This window comes from Mustela erminea, chromosome 6, assembly GCF_009829155.1.
Source record: "Mustela erminea isolate mMusErm1 chromosome 6, mMusErm1.Pri, whole genome shotgun sequence".
In the NCBI taxonomy this organism is placed as follows: domain Eukaryota; kingdom Metazoa; phylum Chordata; class Mammalia; order Carnivora; family Mustelidae; genus Mustela; species Mustela erminea.
In genome coordinates, this window is record NC_045619.1 from 52733218 (window position 1) to 52746843 (window position 13626).

The 13626-nt window shown below is 39.1% G+C and overlaps 2 protein-coding genes across 3 annotated transcripts in view; one reads left to right on the forward strand and one right to left on the reverse strand.

Moving 5' to 3' along the window:
* Positions 1-12933, forward strand: part of KLRG1 (killer cell lectin like receptor G1) — a 74997-nt gene extending 62064 nt beyond the window's left edge. For both annotated transcript variants that reach the window (XM_032347198.1, XM_032347204.1), the window contains exon 6: positions 12816-12933. In XM_032347198.1, coding sequence (XP_032203089.1) covers positions 12816-12920 — 105 coding nt within the window. In that variant the 3' untranslated portion in view covers positions 12921-12933. The remainder of the gene's footprint in view (positions 1-12815) is intronic.
* Positions 1-13626, reverse strand: part of A2M (alpha-2-macroglobulin) — a 38134-nt gene that overhangs the window by 8827 nt on the left and 15681 nt on the right. Inside the window, exons 15-28 of the mRNA XM_032347186.1 lie at positions 12886-13035; positions 10755-10922; positions 10160-10268; positions 8687-8807; positions 7851-8079; positions 6996-7116; positions 6477-6598; positions 6043-6094; positions 4068-4151; positions 3614-3790; positions 3210-3297; positions 1576-1732; positions 983-1057; positions 431-611 (exon numbers count right to left, since the gene is read on the reverse strand). Of these exons, the coding sequence (XP_032203077.1) occupies positions 431-611; positions 983-1057; positions 1576-1732; positions 3210-3297; positions 3614-3790; positions 4068-4151; positions 6043-6094; positions 6477-6598; positions 6996-7116; positions 7851-8079; positions 8687-8807; positions 10160-10268; positions 10755-10922; positions 12886-13035 (1834 nt within the window). The remainder of the gene's footprint in view (positions 1-430; positions 612-982; positions 1058-1575; positions 1733-3209; positions 3298-3613; positions 3791-4067; positions 4152-6042; positions 6095-6476; positions 6599-6995; positions 7117-7850; positions 8080-8686; positions 8808-10159; positions 10269-10754; positions 10923-12885; positions 13036-13626) is intronic.

A 13626-nucleotide genomic window follows, 5' to 3' on the forward strand; every position in this document is an offset into this window, starting at 1 on the left:
ACACCAGGAAAGGACTGGGTGTATCTTAAGAATGGTTATTAAAATCACAATAGGTAATCCTGTCACAGCACTTCCTTGTACCATATTATTTACTAAGTGCTTTGCTTGTATTCATTCATTTAATATTGACACAACCCTATGAGGTAAATACTATTATCCCCATTTTATCATTGCAGGAACTGAAACAGACACGGTGAGTGAGTTGTCCAAGGCTTCGGAGCTAGTCTCTAGAGGCTGGGCATCTCACTACTACACTACACTGCCTCTTATCTTTTGATGTGTGACTTGCTTAAGAGAACCCAGATTTTATAGTGATATAGACAAAAGAGGACAGGGGAAAGGGGTCACAGGATGTAGGTGTGGAGGTTCTGCTGTACGGTTCTTGACACAGAGAATGGGGGCGGGGAGAAGACCGCAGATGTGCGCTCACCTTCCTTCACGGCTTCCTGATGAAGGGAGCTGAGTACGTCTCTCCTCCTCTCCTGGTTACCTGCCAGGGCGAAAGCGTACGCCAACAGTGCCTTGGTGTAGACATGCTTTCCATGGGGTCCTTCCTTTGCTGACTTCCAGGCTGACTCCAGGCAGAACAGGGCATTGCGGACAATGGGGTGCTGGGGTGGGGAACAAGGAGGGAACCAAGGAAGCACAGGTCAGTTTTCAAAGGCAAGTGTTCATCTATTCTCATTCTTGTGGATGGAGAGAATAGTATCTTCGTGTTATCATGGCATTCATAAGTCAGGAACACAGGCCATATTTTTAGAATTCATTTTAGGTGTGTATATGGCAGCAGTGGGAGAAATAGCATCCCTGGGATGGTGTCAATCTTTCTTAGTGGATTGTCCAAATTTTCTGTTGATCTGGGAAGCACCATCCTAGCATAAAGGGAGAGCTGACACCAGACTTTGAGCAGAGGGCTGGTTCTGACAGCAGGACAGTGATGTCACTGCATCTAGAACTATGCAGGGGAGGCGGCGGTACCTACAGTGGCAGGGAGAGGAATCTCCAGAAGGGCAATGGTGATGTAGGCAGAGAGGGTCACTTCGTCTTCCACTCCACCCTGTAAGTGAGAGTCAGAGGGAGAGATCAGAGTAATTTAACTTCTGAGCACGCTCTTCATCAGCTCTTTGCCTTCTGCTGTGTCCTGGAGTTTATCCTCACTCAGATTCCTCCCCATGGGGCCAGTTACCACAATCAAGCTAAGTCCCATCCCCTCTTTCTTGGTACTATCCAGGTTTCATTTATTTGTTTTTTAGTTAGTTAGTTACCTTTGCTAAAATATTCCTATATTATTACCTCTTCTCATCCTTGTGGACATCATAAATGGACAAATCAAAACTAATTCCAAGGGCGCCTGGGTGGCTCAATCTGTTGTGCCTGCCTTCGGCTCAGGTCATGATCTCAGGGTCCTGGGATGGAGTATCACATCGGACTCCCTGCTCAGAAGAAAGACTGCTTCTCCCTCTCCCTATGCTGCTCCCCCTGCTCGTGCTCTCTCGCTCTCTCTCCCAAATAAATAAATAAAATCTTATTAGAAAAAAACCCAAAAAACCAAAACAAACTGTGAGAACACCTCACCTTAATGGCATTGTTGAGCAGAGACCCGGAACTCCTGAAACAACCATTGTCCTTCTGCCTTTGAGAGAGCCAGATGAGGGCTTGGGTGATATGTGATTTCTCGATAAAGATGTAGTTTTGAGCCTGGGCAAAAGTCTTTATTACAAAAGCGGTGAGCCTGAGCAGGGCGGAAGAGATGATATTTATGTTGTTACAATAGTTTTATAACTGTGGCACAGAAAAAGCTTCCTATGACACTGCTTACATTGATGTGAGTCACCTGACAACTATTCCTGTGTATTTAGAATTCCCACTGTCTTTAGAGTGCTTGATTTGCTGGCTACATCTAGTATTTCCTTGCTGACTCATTTTCTCATTGCTACAGAGAGTCTAAGAACTTCTTCTTTTTCTTTTCTTTTCTTTTTTTTTTTTTTTAAAGATTCTATTTATTTATTTGACAGACAGATCACAAGTAGGCAGAGAGGCAAGCAGAGGGAGAGAGGGGGAAGCAGTCTCCCTGATAAGAAGAGAGCCTGATGCAGGGCTTGATTTCCGGACCCTGGGATCATGACCTGAGCCGAAGGCAGAGGCTTTAACCCACTGAGCCACTCAGGCACCCCATAAGAACTTCTGATGTTACTTGTTTTTACTTATTTGAGTAAGGCTTTCTTCTCATTAGAGATTTCCTTCTGTAGATGGCAGAATCTCCTTACTTAGAAGGCTGAATAAAAAAAGAATAAAAAAAAAAGATTGAATAACTTCACACTGCTTTGGTTTGCCTTTGGGATTTTATTTATCCATTTATTTTTAAGTAGGCTGTACATCCACCTTGTTGCCCAGCACAGGGCTTGAACTTGTGACCCTGAGATCAAGACCTGAGCTGAGATGAAGAGTCAGGTGCTTATCTGACTGAGCCACCCCGGTGCCCCACACCTTAAGGATTTTAAAACAATGTTGCTTGTCACTGGGTTCTCCTCTTTTCTTTCTTCCTATGAGTGAATGTATTCACAGTCAGGATGACCATGATCTAAAAACATATTAAAAGTTGAAGTGAACATCTAGAAATTAGATGTTTATCTAGAAATTAGATGATATGTTCACTGGCCATGTATTAAAAAACTCATGGCAATGGGAGCTATTCTAGAAAAAAAGTAACCATTAAAAAAAAAAGAGCTGTTTCTGGGTGTCTGGGTGGCTCAGTCAGATAACCACCTGAAATTAACTGTCTGACTCTTGATTTTTGGCTCAAGTCATGATTTCAGAATCATGAGATCGAGCCCCACGTCAGAGTCTGTGCTGAGTACAGAGGCTGCTTAAGATTCTCTCCCTCTGTCCCTCCCCCTGCTCGTGCGCTCTTCCTCTCAAAAAACTAGCTGTTTTAGAAAGAATACCTTGGTTATTACTAACAGGATGAATTTAGGGGGCAAATCTAACATATATTTGAATGTCAGCTTTTCTGCTTGTTACCTTGCTGTATTTGTCAAGTATAACCAACTAGAGGTTTAATAATACATATCTGATGCTATATTTGTCAAGTATAACCAACTAGAGGTTTACTAATACATATCTGATAAGGTTACTGTGAATGTAATTATGATAATATATGTAAAGAGCTGGTAAAAAAATAGGACCTCAAAGAACTGTCAATCACTTACCAGGTATTGCCCTCATTCCTGCCATATTTCTCCCCAAAGGTGCTATAGGAGCCATCACGGTGCCTGTAATTCAGCTGCCTCTGGTAACCTGAAACGGAAGGTTAATGAAACAATTTGATCGACTGTGTATGTTGCGGCCAGAGAAATAACTAAAATGCTTCGGTTTCTCTTGTGATATTTCCTAAATTTTGCTGTCCTATGTTACAAGGTTCTTCATTTTAAACATTTATTAGAGGTTGGACCCTGGATAATAAGCTTAAAATTAACTGTCCTTCCTATTGTAGTAACTATGATACTATGACTCGCTAACATATCATAGACTTAGTAAGTAACTCAAGCCTATTAGGAAATCCAATCTATTGTTAAAATGACACTGTGAAGTCTTCACTCATTTAATCACTCACCAGTATTGAGGTAGCCAATGGCCTTGGACATGACTTCTGGAGTCAGCTGTTGTGTTTTATTTAGATAATTCAGAACATGGATGTTGGGAGCGAAGAGGACCATATTCTGTTCTCCGCAGCCATACGGCATTTGGAGGAGATTTTGTATGTTTTGCATGGCAGAGCCCAGTATGTCTCCTAGAGAGTGAGAGAGATGGGATGTGATAAAGCTTATAGATTATAATTTATGTGAATCATTAAGAAGAAATGAATAATTTTAGGAAGATTGAAAAATAAATATTTTTAGGAAGGGTGACCTGTCGAGGGACAGAAGTATGATTGGGAACAATACAAAAGCCCAAAGAAAGAGGGAAGAACCAAGTTAATATTACAATTGTGATTTTGAGTATTTATGGAAAAGAATAAAGGAAAAACAATCAATACAGGAGAATAATTCACTAGGGCTGGAGCTTACCCAATACGAAGGTGGAGGCTCGGGCAGATTCTTCTACTACATTCTCTGGCAACTTCAAAGATAATTGTTCAGATACCTCAGCACCTAGAGAAATAATGGAAATTACTTCTGCCATGTAACTTCTTGAAGAGCTCCAAACCCAGAAGCCAGAACTGTGCCTTACACTTAAACTTCTGAAAAGTTGTCACTATTTTAATATGCTTGTTTTGTATGTGTGTGTGTGTGTGTGTGTGTGTGTGTGTGTATTTATCTTAAATGTGTATGAATGGGAAACTGAGATTTCCAGAAATTCTCCTTCCTCATCCCTCTTTTCCCCCCATATGTAGAGTATATTCCAAAAGAAGGCTACAGATTGAGAAGTGTCCATGACGTTGTGACTCTGTTGTGGTCATCCTGTGGCTAGCATGAGACGGGTATCACAAGATGATCTCTTTCGTGTTCATCTCTAACCTCTTTATTCAACAGTGTAATGAAAAAAACCCTAATATATACATAAGCAAAGAAAAAAACCTCTGAAAGTTCCTGAATTCTATAATAATGCTCTGTCCTCACTGCCATCAAATTTCACCAGATATGAGGAGAGTATTTTCATGGAAGACGTGGAAGTTGGACGGAAAATCAAGTAATTGCTGGTGACAGGCATGTATGTACCGCCGTTTTAGTCCTGGTAAATTTCAGGATGATGAAAGAGAAATGTATTTATTTTCATGCTGCCCGCCTTTCCTCATGAAATTAATACTGAAATTTTTGTCAAAGGGTACAAAATTTCAGTTATGCAAGAGGATTATGTTGTGGAGAACAGTGCCTACTATTTAATTCAAATTCAATTGATTAACATATAGTGCATTATTAGTTTCAGAGGCAGAGTTCCGTTTCATCAGTTTTATATAACACCCAGGGCTCATTCTACCATGTGCCCTCCTTAATGCCCATCACCCAGTGACCCTATCCTCCCATCCCCCTCCCTTCCAGGAACCCTAAGTTGGCTTCCTGCAGTTTTTTCTTTTTTTTCCTTTAAGATTTTAAGACAGCACAAGCAGGGGAGAGGGGCAAAGGGAGAGAGAGCAGCAGACTCCCCACTGAGCAGGGACTGTGATGTGGGGTTTGATTTCAGGACCTGGGACCATGACCTGAGCTGAAGGTAGACGCTTAACTCACTAAACCACCCAGGCACCCCTGTTTCCCCTAGTTAAGAGTCTCTTATGGTTTGTCTCCCTATCCCATTTTGTCTTATTTTATTTTTCCCTCCCTTCCTCTATGATCCTCTCTTTTGTTTCTTAAATTCTACATATCAGTGAGATCACATGATAATTGCTTTTCTCTGACTGACTTATTTTGCTTAGCATACTACCTTTTAGTTCCATCTACATTGTTGCAAATGGTAAGATTTTTTTTTTTTTTAAAGATTTTATTTATTTATTTATTTGACAGAGAGAGATTACAAGTAGGCAGAGAGGCAGGCAGAGAGAGAGAGAAAGAGAGAGAGAGAGAGAAGCAGGCTGCCTGCCGAGCAGGAGCCCGATGCGGGACTCGATCCCAGGACCCTGAGATCATGACCTGAGCTGAAGGCAGCGGCTTAACCCACTGAGCCACCCAGGTGCCCCAATGGTAAGATTTTTGATGGCCGAGTAATATTGCATTATATATATATACACCATGTCTTTTTTTATCCATTAATCTGTCGATGGACATCTGGGCTCGCTCCATAGTTTGGCTATTGTGGACATTGCTGCTCTAAACACTGGGGGGCATGTATCACTTTGGATCATGTCATTTAAATCTTTGGGGTAAATACCCAGTAGTGCAATTGCTAGGTCATAGGGTAGCTCATTTTTAATTTTTTGAGGAGCTTCCATTTTGTTTTCCAGAGTGGCTGTACCAACTTTAATATTATAGAAACTTTAAATATTATAGAACTTTAAATATTATAGAAACTTTAGTCAATGCTATTCTAATTATGATGAATGACTCTTACCTGATGGGCAGAGCAGGGAATTAAATGTTGCTTCCTTCTCTAGTCCTTCAGGCTGTAGGTGGAAAGAAAGAAAGGTAGAGGTGAGAATGGACAATTATGTTGATAGTGGAACCACCAATTTCTTGATCATGAAGAGAAGAATTGGAGCTAACTTCAAATGTATTACATAAAGAATCGTTAAGTATAAGCAATATGAAGAACAGAGAGGAGAAAATGAGGAAAAATTATGTAAATATCAAGAGAGAAAGATAGAGATTGAGAGATAAAGGGAGAGAAGAGAGACTATTGTGAAATATTCTTATGTACTTAAGTATTATTTATAATCTTATGTGCTTATGCATTATTTCACCCTTCTTATCTAAAACTTGGAACCTTCAACGCACCATTGTTTTTATTGGCTCATGGTGACCTACCAAATAGGTAGGCTTACTTACTTCAACCAGCAGGGACTTAATAATGGTGTCCTTCTTGCCATATTCAGGGACCACCACCACCTCAGTCCCACATAGCTCTTGAGACTCCAGTGCCTCTGCACTCACGGTGAAATTCACATTTCCTAAAAAAGGGGCAATACGGATGAGCACCATCTCCTTCCTTCTCCATGCCTCCAAACCTCAAGATTTGTTAAGTGTTCAATACTTTGTAACCTTTTTTTTTTTGTTGTTTTATGAAAACACAGGAGCAGGAATGGAAGCAGCAGCAACTAGAGGCTAGGGACCCTGAGAATCCAAGGCAGAGATAGATGGAGGTAAGCGAAGGAGGGGGGATAGTCTTCTAGACATCCTAGAATAAAAGACAAAGGAAAAAGTATCTACAAGGCAGTGGCAGCAGGGATGGGGTGTGTGTGTGGGGGGCCATGGTCTTTGCCTGAGGGAAGTAGCACTAGATGTAAGGATCCAACTGATATATACAATCCTTGAGTAGAGAATTGTCTCTAGGAGACTGTTCCTCACCTAATGCCTTTGGCCTTACTGCCCAGGACACGGTTTGTCGGCCGTTCCCACAGATGCAGTGAGACTCTTGTTCCTTCTCCTGGACTAGGAATGCAGGATTCAGTTCTAGCTGCACACTAACCTGAAACCACAGGTGAGACAAAAAGACAGATTAGAGGGAGAAGGGAACCAAAGGTAGAACGGTTTGAAAAAAAGCATATTGGGGGACTGCTTAGATATTAAGTTGCCTACTACTGAAGCTGATCTAAACATAGACTGACTACCTAACAGTGGATCTGACATTGAAATCTTTGTATTTTCATACATATAATCTGCTCTTTTGTGGGGTGACACAAGAAGTCAGGAAAAGTAGAACGCCCCTGCCTGCAGAACTTCTACTTCTTTGGCCTGGAATCTTGACCATTCCCTCAGCTCTCCCAGCAGAGTGTTCAAGATTTATAAACTGTTATGGGTTTAGCAGAGGTAAGATGCTCACAAATAACTTTCAAAGTAAGGCTTAATCTAATTAATGCTTTATGATGATATATAAAAGTTAAATATATGGAACGTACAAGTCAAAAACTTGGATCTAGGACATGAGAATGAAGCCTACTGATTTTTGTTCGCTATGTCAGGAATCTTCATACTGTGCAAACTTCCTAATCTTATGGGCAAGGGTCAGAAGCTTGTTTGAAGTTGCAAGTATATGGAAATATCAGCAACCATAGCTTCTATCACATCTGAATATCTCAGAGAGTATTCCTCCTCGGGTAAGAGCCCCTTATACACAGAAGCCTGTCAGTATTTCAAAGAATAGGATTTTTAATTTACTTGACTGCCATACCTGTGTTCAATTTAGGAAAGAGAGGTCTTTACCTGGATGCATTTGGGAAGGTAGTTGAGGACAGTGGCCTTGAGTGTGAAGGCCTCTCCACGGATCACAGAGTAGGGCATTGTGAGTTCCACAAAGAAGGGCTGGAAGGCTTGGAAGGAGGCAGGAAGAGAGAGACCAAGTCCAGTGACATTGGACAGGCAGAAGGCCCCTGCCTTCCACTCCGTGATGGTATCAGGGACTCTTACTCCCACTTCGGCCACTCCTGATGAGCTGGGGAGGATGGCAATGTGAAGAACAGAAAGTGAGCAGTTAAAGAAATCCTTTCTAGGAAGAGAATCCCTATAAATAGTTCTATTGTCATGACTTATGCACCCAGTAGAAATGTCAATAAAGGAGAGTATCATCAAAGTGGGAAAATGTAAGAAGTCCTTTACTTCCAATTCTGTTTTCAATTCTAGTCTTTATCAGAATTTCCTATAGACACAGAATTATAGCATTTTCTAGAATAGACACTATTATTATGAAATAAATATGTGTTTTGAGATTGCTCTTAAATTTTACTCTTTAAAATACTGTTCTAATGAAGGCAGGCTTTTTAATTCTACTACTACGGTGTGTAGTTGGCCTGACTGATTCTGTTTTTAACTCAAGATTGTTGGCCAGTGAAGAATCTCATATAGGTGTTAGTCTCTGCAGGGCCTGGTCATATTTACTCCTTATTCCCATTTTCTGGAAGTCTTAGAATTAACCGTGTGCAAAATTTCTTAGCTCTGATGCAATGTGTCTAAGAGATACTTGGATATTGAAAAATTGGCTAAAAATGGAAAATTGTGAGAAGTCTATATCATTGCCTTTTTATATAGAGAAAGTTACTTACTCTAACACCACCAAGTCCCAGATCCACGTCTCAGGGAAGTACTTTCGCACAGTCTCTGGGGGAGCCTCGGAAACAAGGGCCATCTCCGTAAATTCATTGCCTTTTTGCAATTCAGATACAACTATGGTGGGTGGGGGGGAGACAGAAATAATAAATACACAGATAAAGAGATTATAATACATTCTACAGAAGAAATAAATAGGGTGATAGAATAGATAAAAACCAAGAGAAGATGCTTGGGTGATAATGGAAAGCTTCCTTGAGGAGGTGATATTTTTGCTGACTCTTGGAGTCTTAGATGAGTTCTAAGTGAGCTGGAAGAAAAGAGTCACAAGCAGAGGGCAGAGGCCTAAAGGCAGAAGGAGCTTGGGATGGCCTATGGAACAGAAAAAGAGTCATCTGTGGTCACTGCGCTCTGTCTCAAGAGGAAAATGATAGGAAGTGTGTTGGGAGGAGGACAAGACTCAGTTTCCATTTGGTGTGTTCCTCTGTGGGATCAAAGAAACATCATACCCAAACATGACAATGGCTCTGAGAAAGTTTATAGGAGTGAGGGATCAAGGATTAAAAAAATTCTTTATTTCCACATGCGCCAGAAAGTCAGTCAGGTCTTTTCACCTATTTACCTTGGTGTACTGGAAAATAGTCAACAATCAGTTCTCTGAAAAAAATTTGTACATATATATATATATATACCTTGTACATACGTAAGTTTACTATAAATTCTACTGTAAAGGATGATAGACTTTTATTTATAAGTAATAAAAATATGTAATATTTACTTAAATTCCACATAACCAGTTAATTTTCACCAAACGCTTTCCTTGATTTTTGACACATTCTCTAGATGTACTCAACCTATATTCCACCATGATTTGACGAAATCAGACTAGAAGTAAGTGGTTGATTACTATCTGATTCATCAGTAAAGTAATCCATTTCATTGACAAATGAATGTGACTTCAACATGAATACTGGCTGTTAATTTTGGTAAGTTAGAGCTTCCTTATCTAACCAGTGAGAATGTAGTCCCAACTTGTGAACATTTCTGTTTCAGTTTATACCAATCCTCTGGAAATTATCTTTCCTTCTCAACCTCACCCATTCCCACATCTCCATTTACTAGAGGCAGATTCTTTTAGGAATGACTTTCCCGATTGCTCAGTGAGAATTAACCCTTTCTTTTATTTTGCTTATCTGCCTCTCTCTCTCTTTCTTTTTTTAAAAATGGAAGCATAGTCGACACACAATGTTACTGTACCTCTCAGAAAACATCTCTGTCTGCTTCGTATTCTCTTCAGCATGTGGGGGCTTGACACAGTCAGAAATTTGGGGTTTGTATCACTATGTGATCTTGAGCAAGAACTTTAATATATCTGAATCACAGGGACTTTTTGGTTAATTTTATCACATTTTATCTTTTAAAATATTCTTTTATTTGACTCAGTATATTAACTTTTATTAGTTCTTTACCTGGAGAAGCGAATAGTCTTCTAGATGAGTATATTGCTTTGTGTTCAGGTTGTGAACATACTTTGGGTTTGTGAATCTTTGTGTTGGTGAACACCTTTAAGCCCATATCCTGTGAACGAGATTATCACCTAATTAGTACCTAAGTATTCTAAAATATATATGGGCACACATTTCATTGCATTTCACAAATAATTCAATTAACTTAATACTAAACTTTCAATGTTCACATCTGTAGAAGGGATATTGGTATACATATGGAGGTAATTTTATTCTGTTGTTAAGATTCTTTTAACAGTAATATTTTATATATATGATTTTTATAAATAGCACAAGGCAATGATTTTCAGGAAAATTAAATTAAAAAAATTAAAATTTAAATTAAAAAAAATACTTGATTACTAGTCCAAAAAATTCTAGCCTTGACTCTGTTGCTATTAGCAGATCTGCAACTATCAGTGACCTTGGAGAAGTCACTTGACCTCTCTGTGTCCCAGTACCTTCAATTATGATATGAAGAAATTATAATAAATAATTTTTTCACATATAATATTTTGTAAATCTTTAGAAGGGATCATCTATTGTATAAGGAATTTACCTGTAGGAAGCTATACATATCTTTTTCATTTGTATCTGACACAGGGGAATACATGACTCCGTTGATATAGACATTATGGTGATTGACACAATCTCTCTCATCTTCCTCCTGCTGATGCAAGCTTCCAGGGAAACCGGTGAGGTCCTTCATGGGTAGCAGGTTATAAACCTGTACAAATGCAAAGGACAAAAGGACAAACTTACTTGTGGCTTATTCTTTTTAAATGCAAAGAGAAAAGTATAATCACCATCAGTCTTTGAGTGCCAGTGTTGCTTCAGTAATTTGAAGAGATGATTTCAAAGCTGTTTTTAAGAGAGGGAGAGAAAAAAAGCCTAAACATTCCCATCTGAGTACTCAAAGACCACAATAATTTGTTACAAAGTTCAGAGGCAAACACTAGACTCCATACGAGAATGGAATAAAACTTTGAGATAAATTGATGTCTGCTGTATTTGAGACATAGTATAAAATTTCAGGATGATAGAATGGAATGATGGCTTTGTCTCTCCTTGTGGTTTGCAACTGACCTAGTGTGTAACAAAGTTAATGAACTTATGTTCTAAACTGGCACATGAATAAGCGTATGTCCTCTAAGTAGGACAGGATAGATTTTCTTAGGTATTATTCATGGGAACAAAATGCTCCAGACCTTCACACAGCACATAAAGTACTGGAGATGATGTTTCCAAATTCATTTGAAAGGGAAGGGGAAGACAGATGTAAAAATGTTGATAGTGCACTGTGTTATGTTCAGAGGGGTTTAAAACTGCTTGGCCAAGTAAGCAGGGTAATGAAATTAAATGCTCTCTCAAAGGTAGCTCTGTCTTACTATTCCCCACCTCCCTGCTCTGCTATTTTCTCCAAAGCGTATCATGTGTTACTATCTATCTCATCTTTGGAAACGTTAAGTCCCAAGAAAGCATGGCTTTTTGTCTTTTGAATAGGTCACTACTAGATCCGCAGCACTTCAGCAAACAGTGGGCACACCTAGAACGCAGCAGACACTAAATAAATATGTGTTGAATGGATGGCTTATGCTGTTGGGAGTGAAGTGTTTCATTAGTCAAATGTTATCAAGGCTGGGAGGACTGGGCTAGTGTTCTACCCCAAGTCTACTGTTAACTACCTAAAGTTTCTGCTTTTTTTTAATTAAGAAAACAAATGGGAAGGACATTCTGCCTTCTCTATCTGCCAACACTGTTATAATTTAGAACCCCCCCCCCCGAGAACTATAAAATTATGTTATATAAACATAAAACATCATTATTTTCCCACATATCCTCTTGTTCCCATTGAAATGTACTTAATACTTCCTTTAGAAGAATTCTAATATTTTCAATTAAATTTCATTTGGAAGGACCAAAATGTTAAATGTCTTTTCTTTTAACTTTCTTTTTCAGGGAGTAAAATATTAATTTCCTTTTGTAAAATTTTGATAGTAAGAAAAAAAAAATACCGAGGTTATTTCAACTGACTTTCTATTGAAAATTGGAAGATGTAAGCAGACTAATGTTAGTTCGTGGTGTTGTTTCTCATTGTTCTACTCCAGCCACACTCTTGTGCTATTTCTTCTCTTCACCCAACATTTTAAAGGATTTCATTTACCAACGTAATTGGTAAATTAAAGTAATTCATTTTTCCAAATTTTTATTCATCAGAGATACTGTTTCTTCCTTTAGAAATGGTGTTCATCTTGGGACATACACTGTTTGCTATAATTCTTCTAAAAACAGAAATCTGATATTTAATATCAGTTTTAGTGCAGGTCAGTGCACCACTTTTGTTAGGCTTTTTCAAACATTACAACTAGCTTGAAAATGACTATTACTGGTTTCATCAAGCTCCAGGATTTCAGGAACTTCGAATGGTGCTTGATTTTATTAATATGTATATAAAAACATATACATACATATGTTTGTATAAGCATGTATATAAAATTATGTAAATAAATATATATGTATTCAAATGTAATATATTTCTTATCAAAAAAGTGCCCATGAAGGAGATAAAAACTATGAACTCCTAGATAAATAAAATTTTAATAGATCCGATCTTACTCAGGTAGGCATTTCTCCTTGCTCTGAGCCCCTTGTGTGGCCTTTCCTGACCCCCAAGGCTGCCGGGAACTCACCGAGGCTGTGGACAGCTCTGCTTCAGGCTTCATGAGCAGCACACTTTGGTCCACCGCACGGAGGGCGCACAGGGATTGAGGAGAAGCTGAAACTCGCAGGTGGGCAAGTGAAGCTGGAAGACTTTGCGCTGGGCGGAAGCTCAGGTCCACCTATGGAATTGGGGAGAACAGTCGAAAAAACAAATGTCCTGATTTAACTGTGCATTCACAAGCATTTCCCGAGTGTTCCTCACATTCAATACACGCTCACTTTGTTTGATTGGCACCATGTGAATCTTGGGGCTTTTTGTCCCTTACACATCATTCTGATGCTCAAGAATCAGTTGAGCCATTATAATGATATCTATTTTTCTTATAAATTGTTAAATTTGAGATGCCGGTTTTTACCTTTGGCACATGGTAAGGTGTTTATCAAGTGCGGTGGAGGGCAAATGGTTCTAAATGCTCTTGTATTTTTCTTTTGGCTCTTTTAGTAGCCTTAAAAACTCACTTACATATTTTCCAACACTTCATCATGGAAAGGAGCAAGATATTCTGAACTGTATCATATAGTAAGAGACAATGCATGAGAATTTTGAACCAAGAGTCAAATGACATGTCTTCTTAGTGTGACTCTGCCATTACCCTGCCGAGAATCTCTGGAAAATTCATTTAATTCCTTTGGCCCCAGTGTCCACATGCAGAACGTAATTGATAATAACAGCAACTTTTGGTTTTAAATGTTGAAAATTTCATGATAAA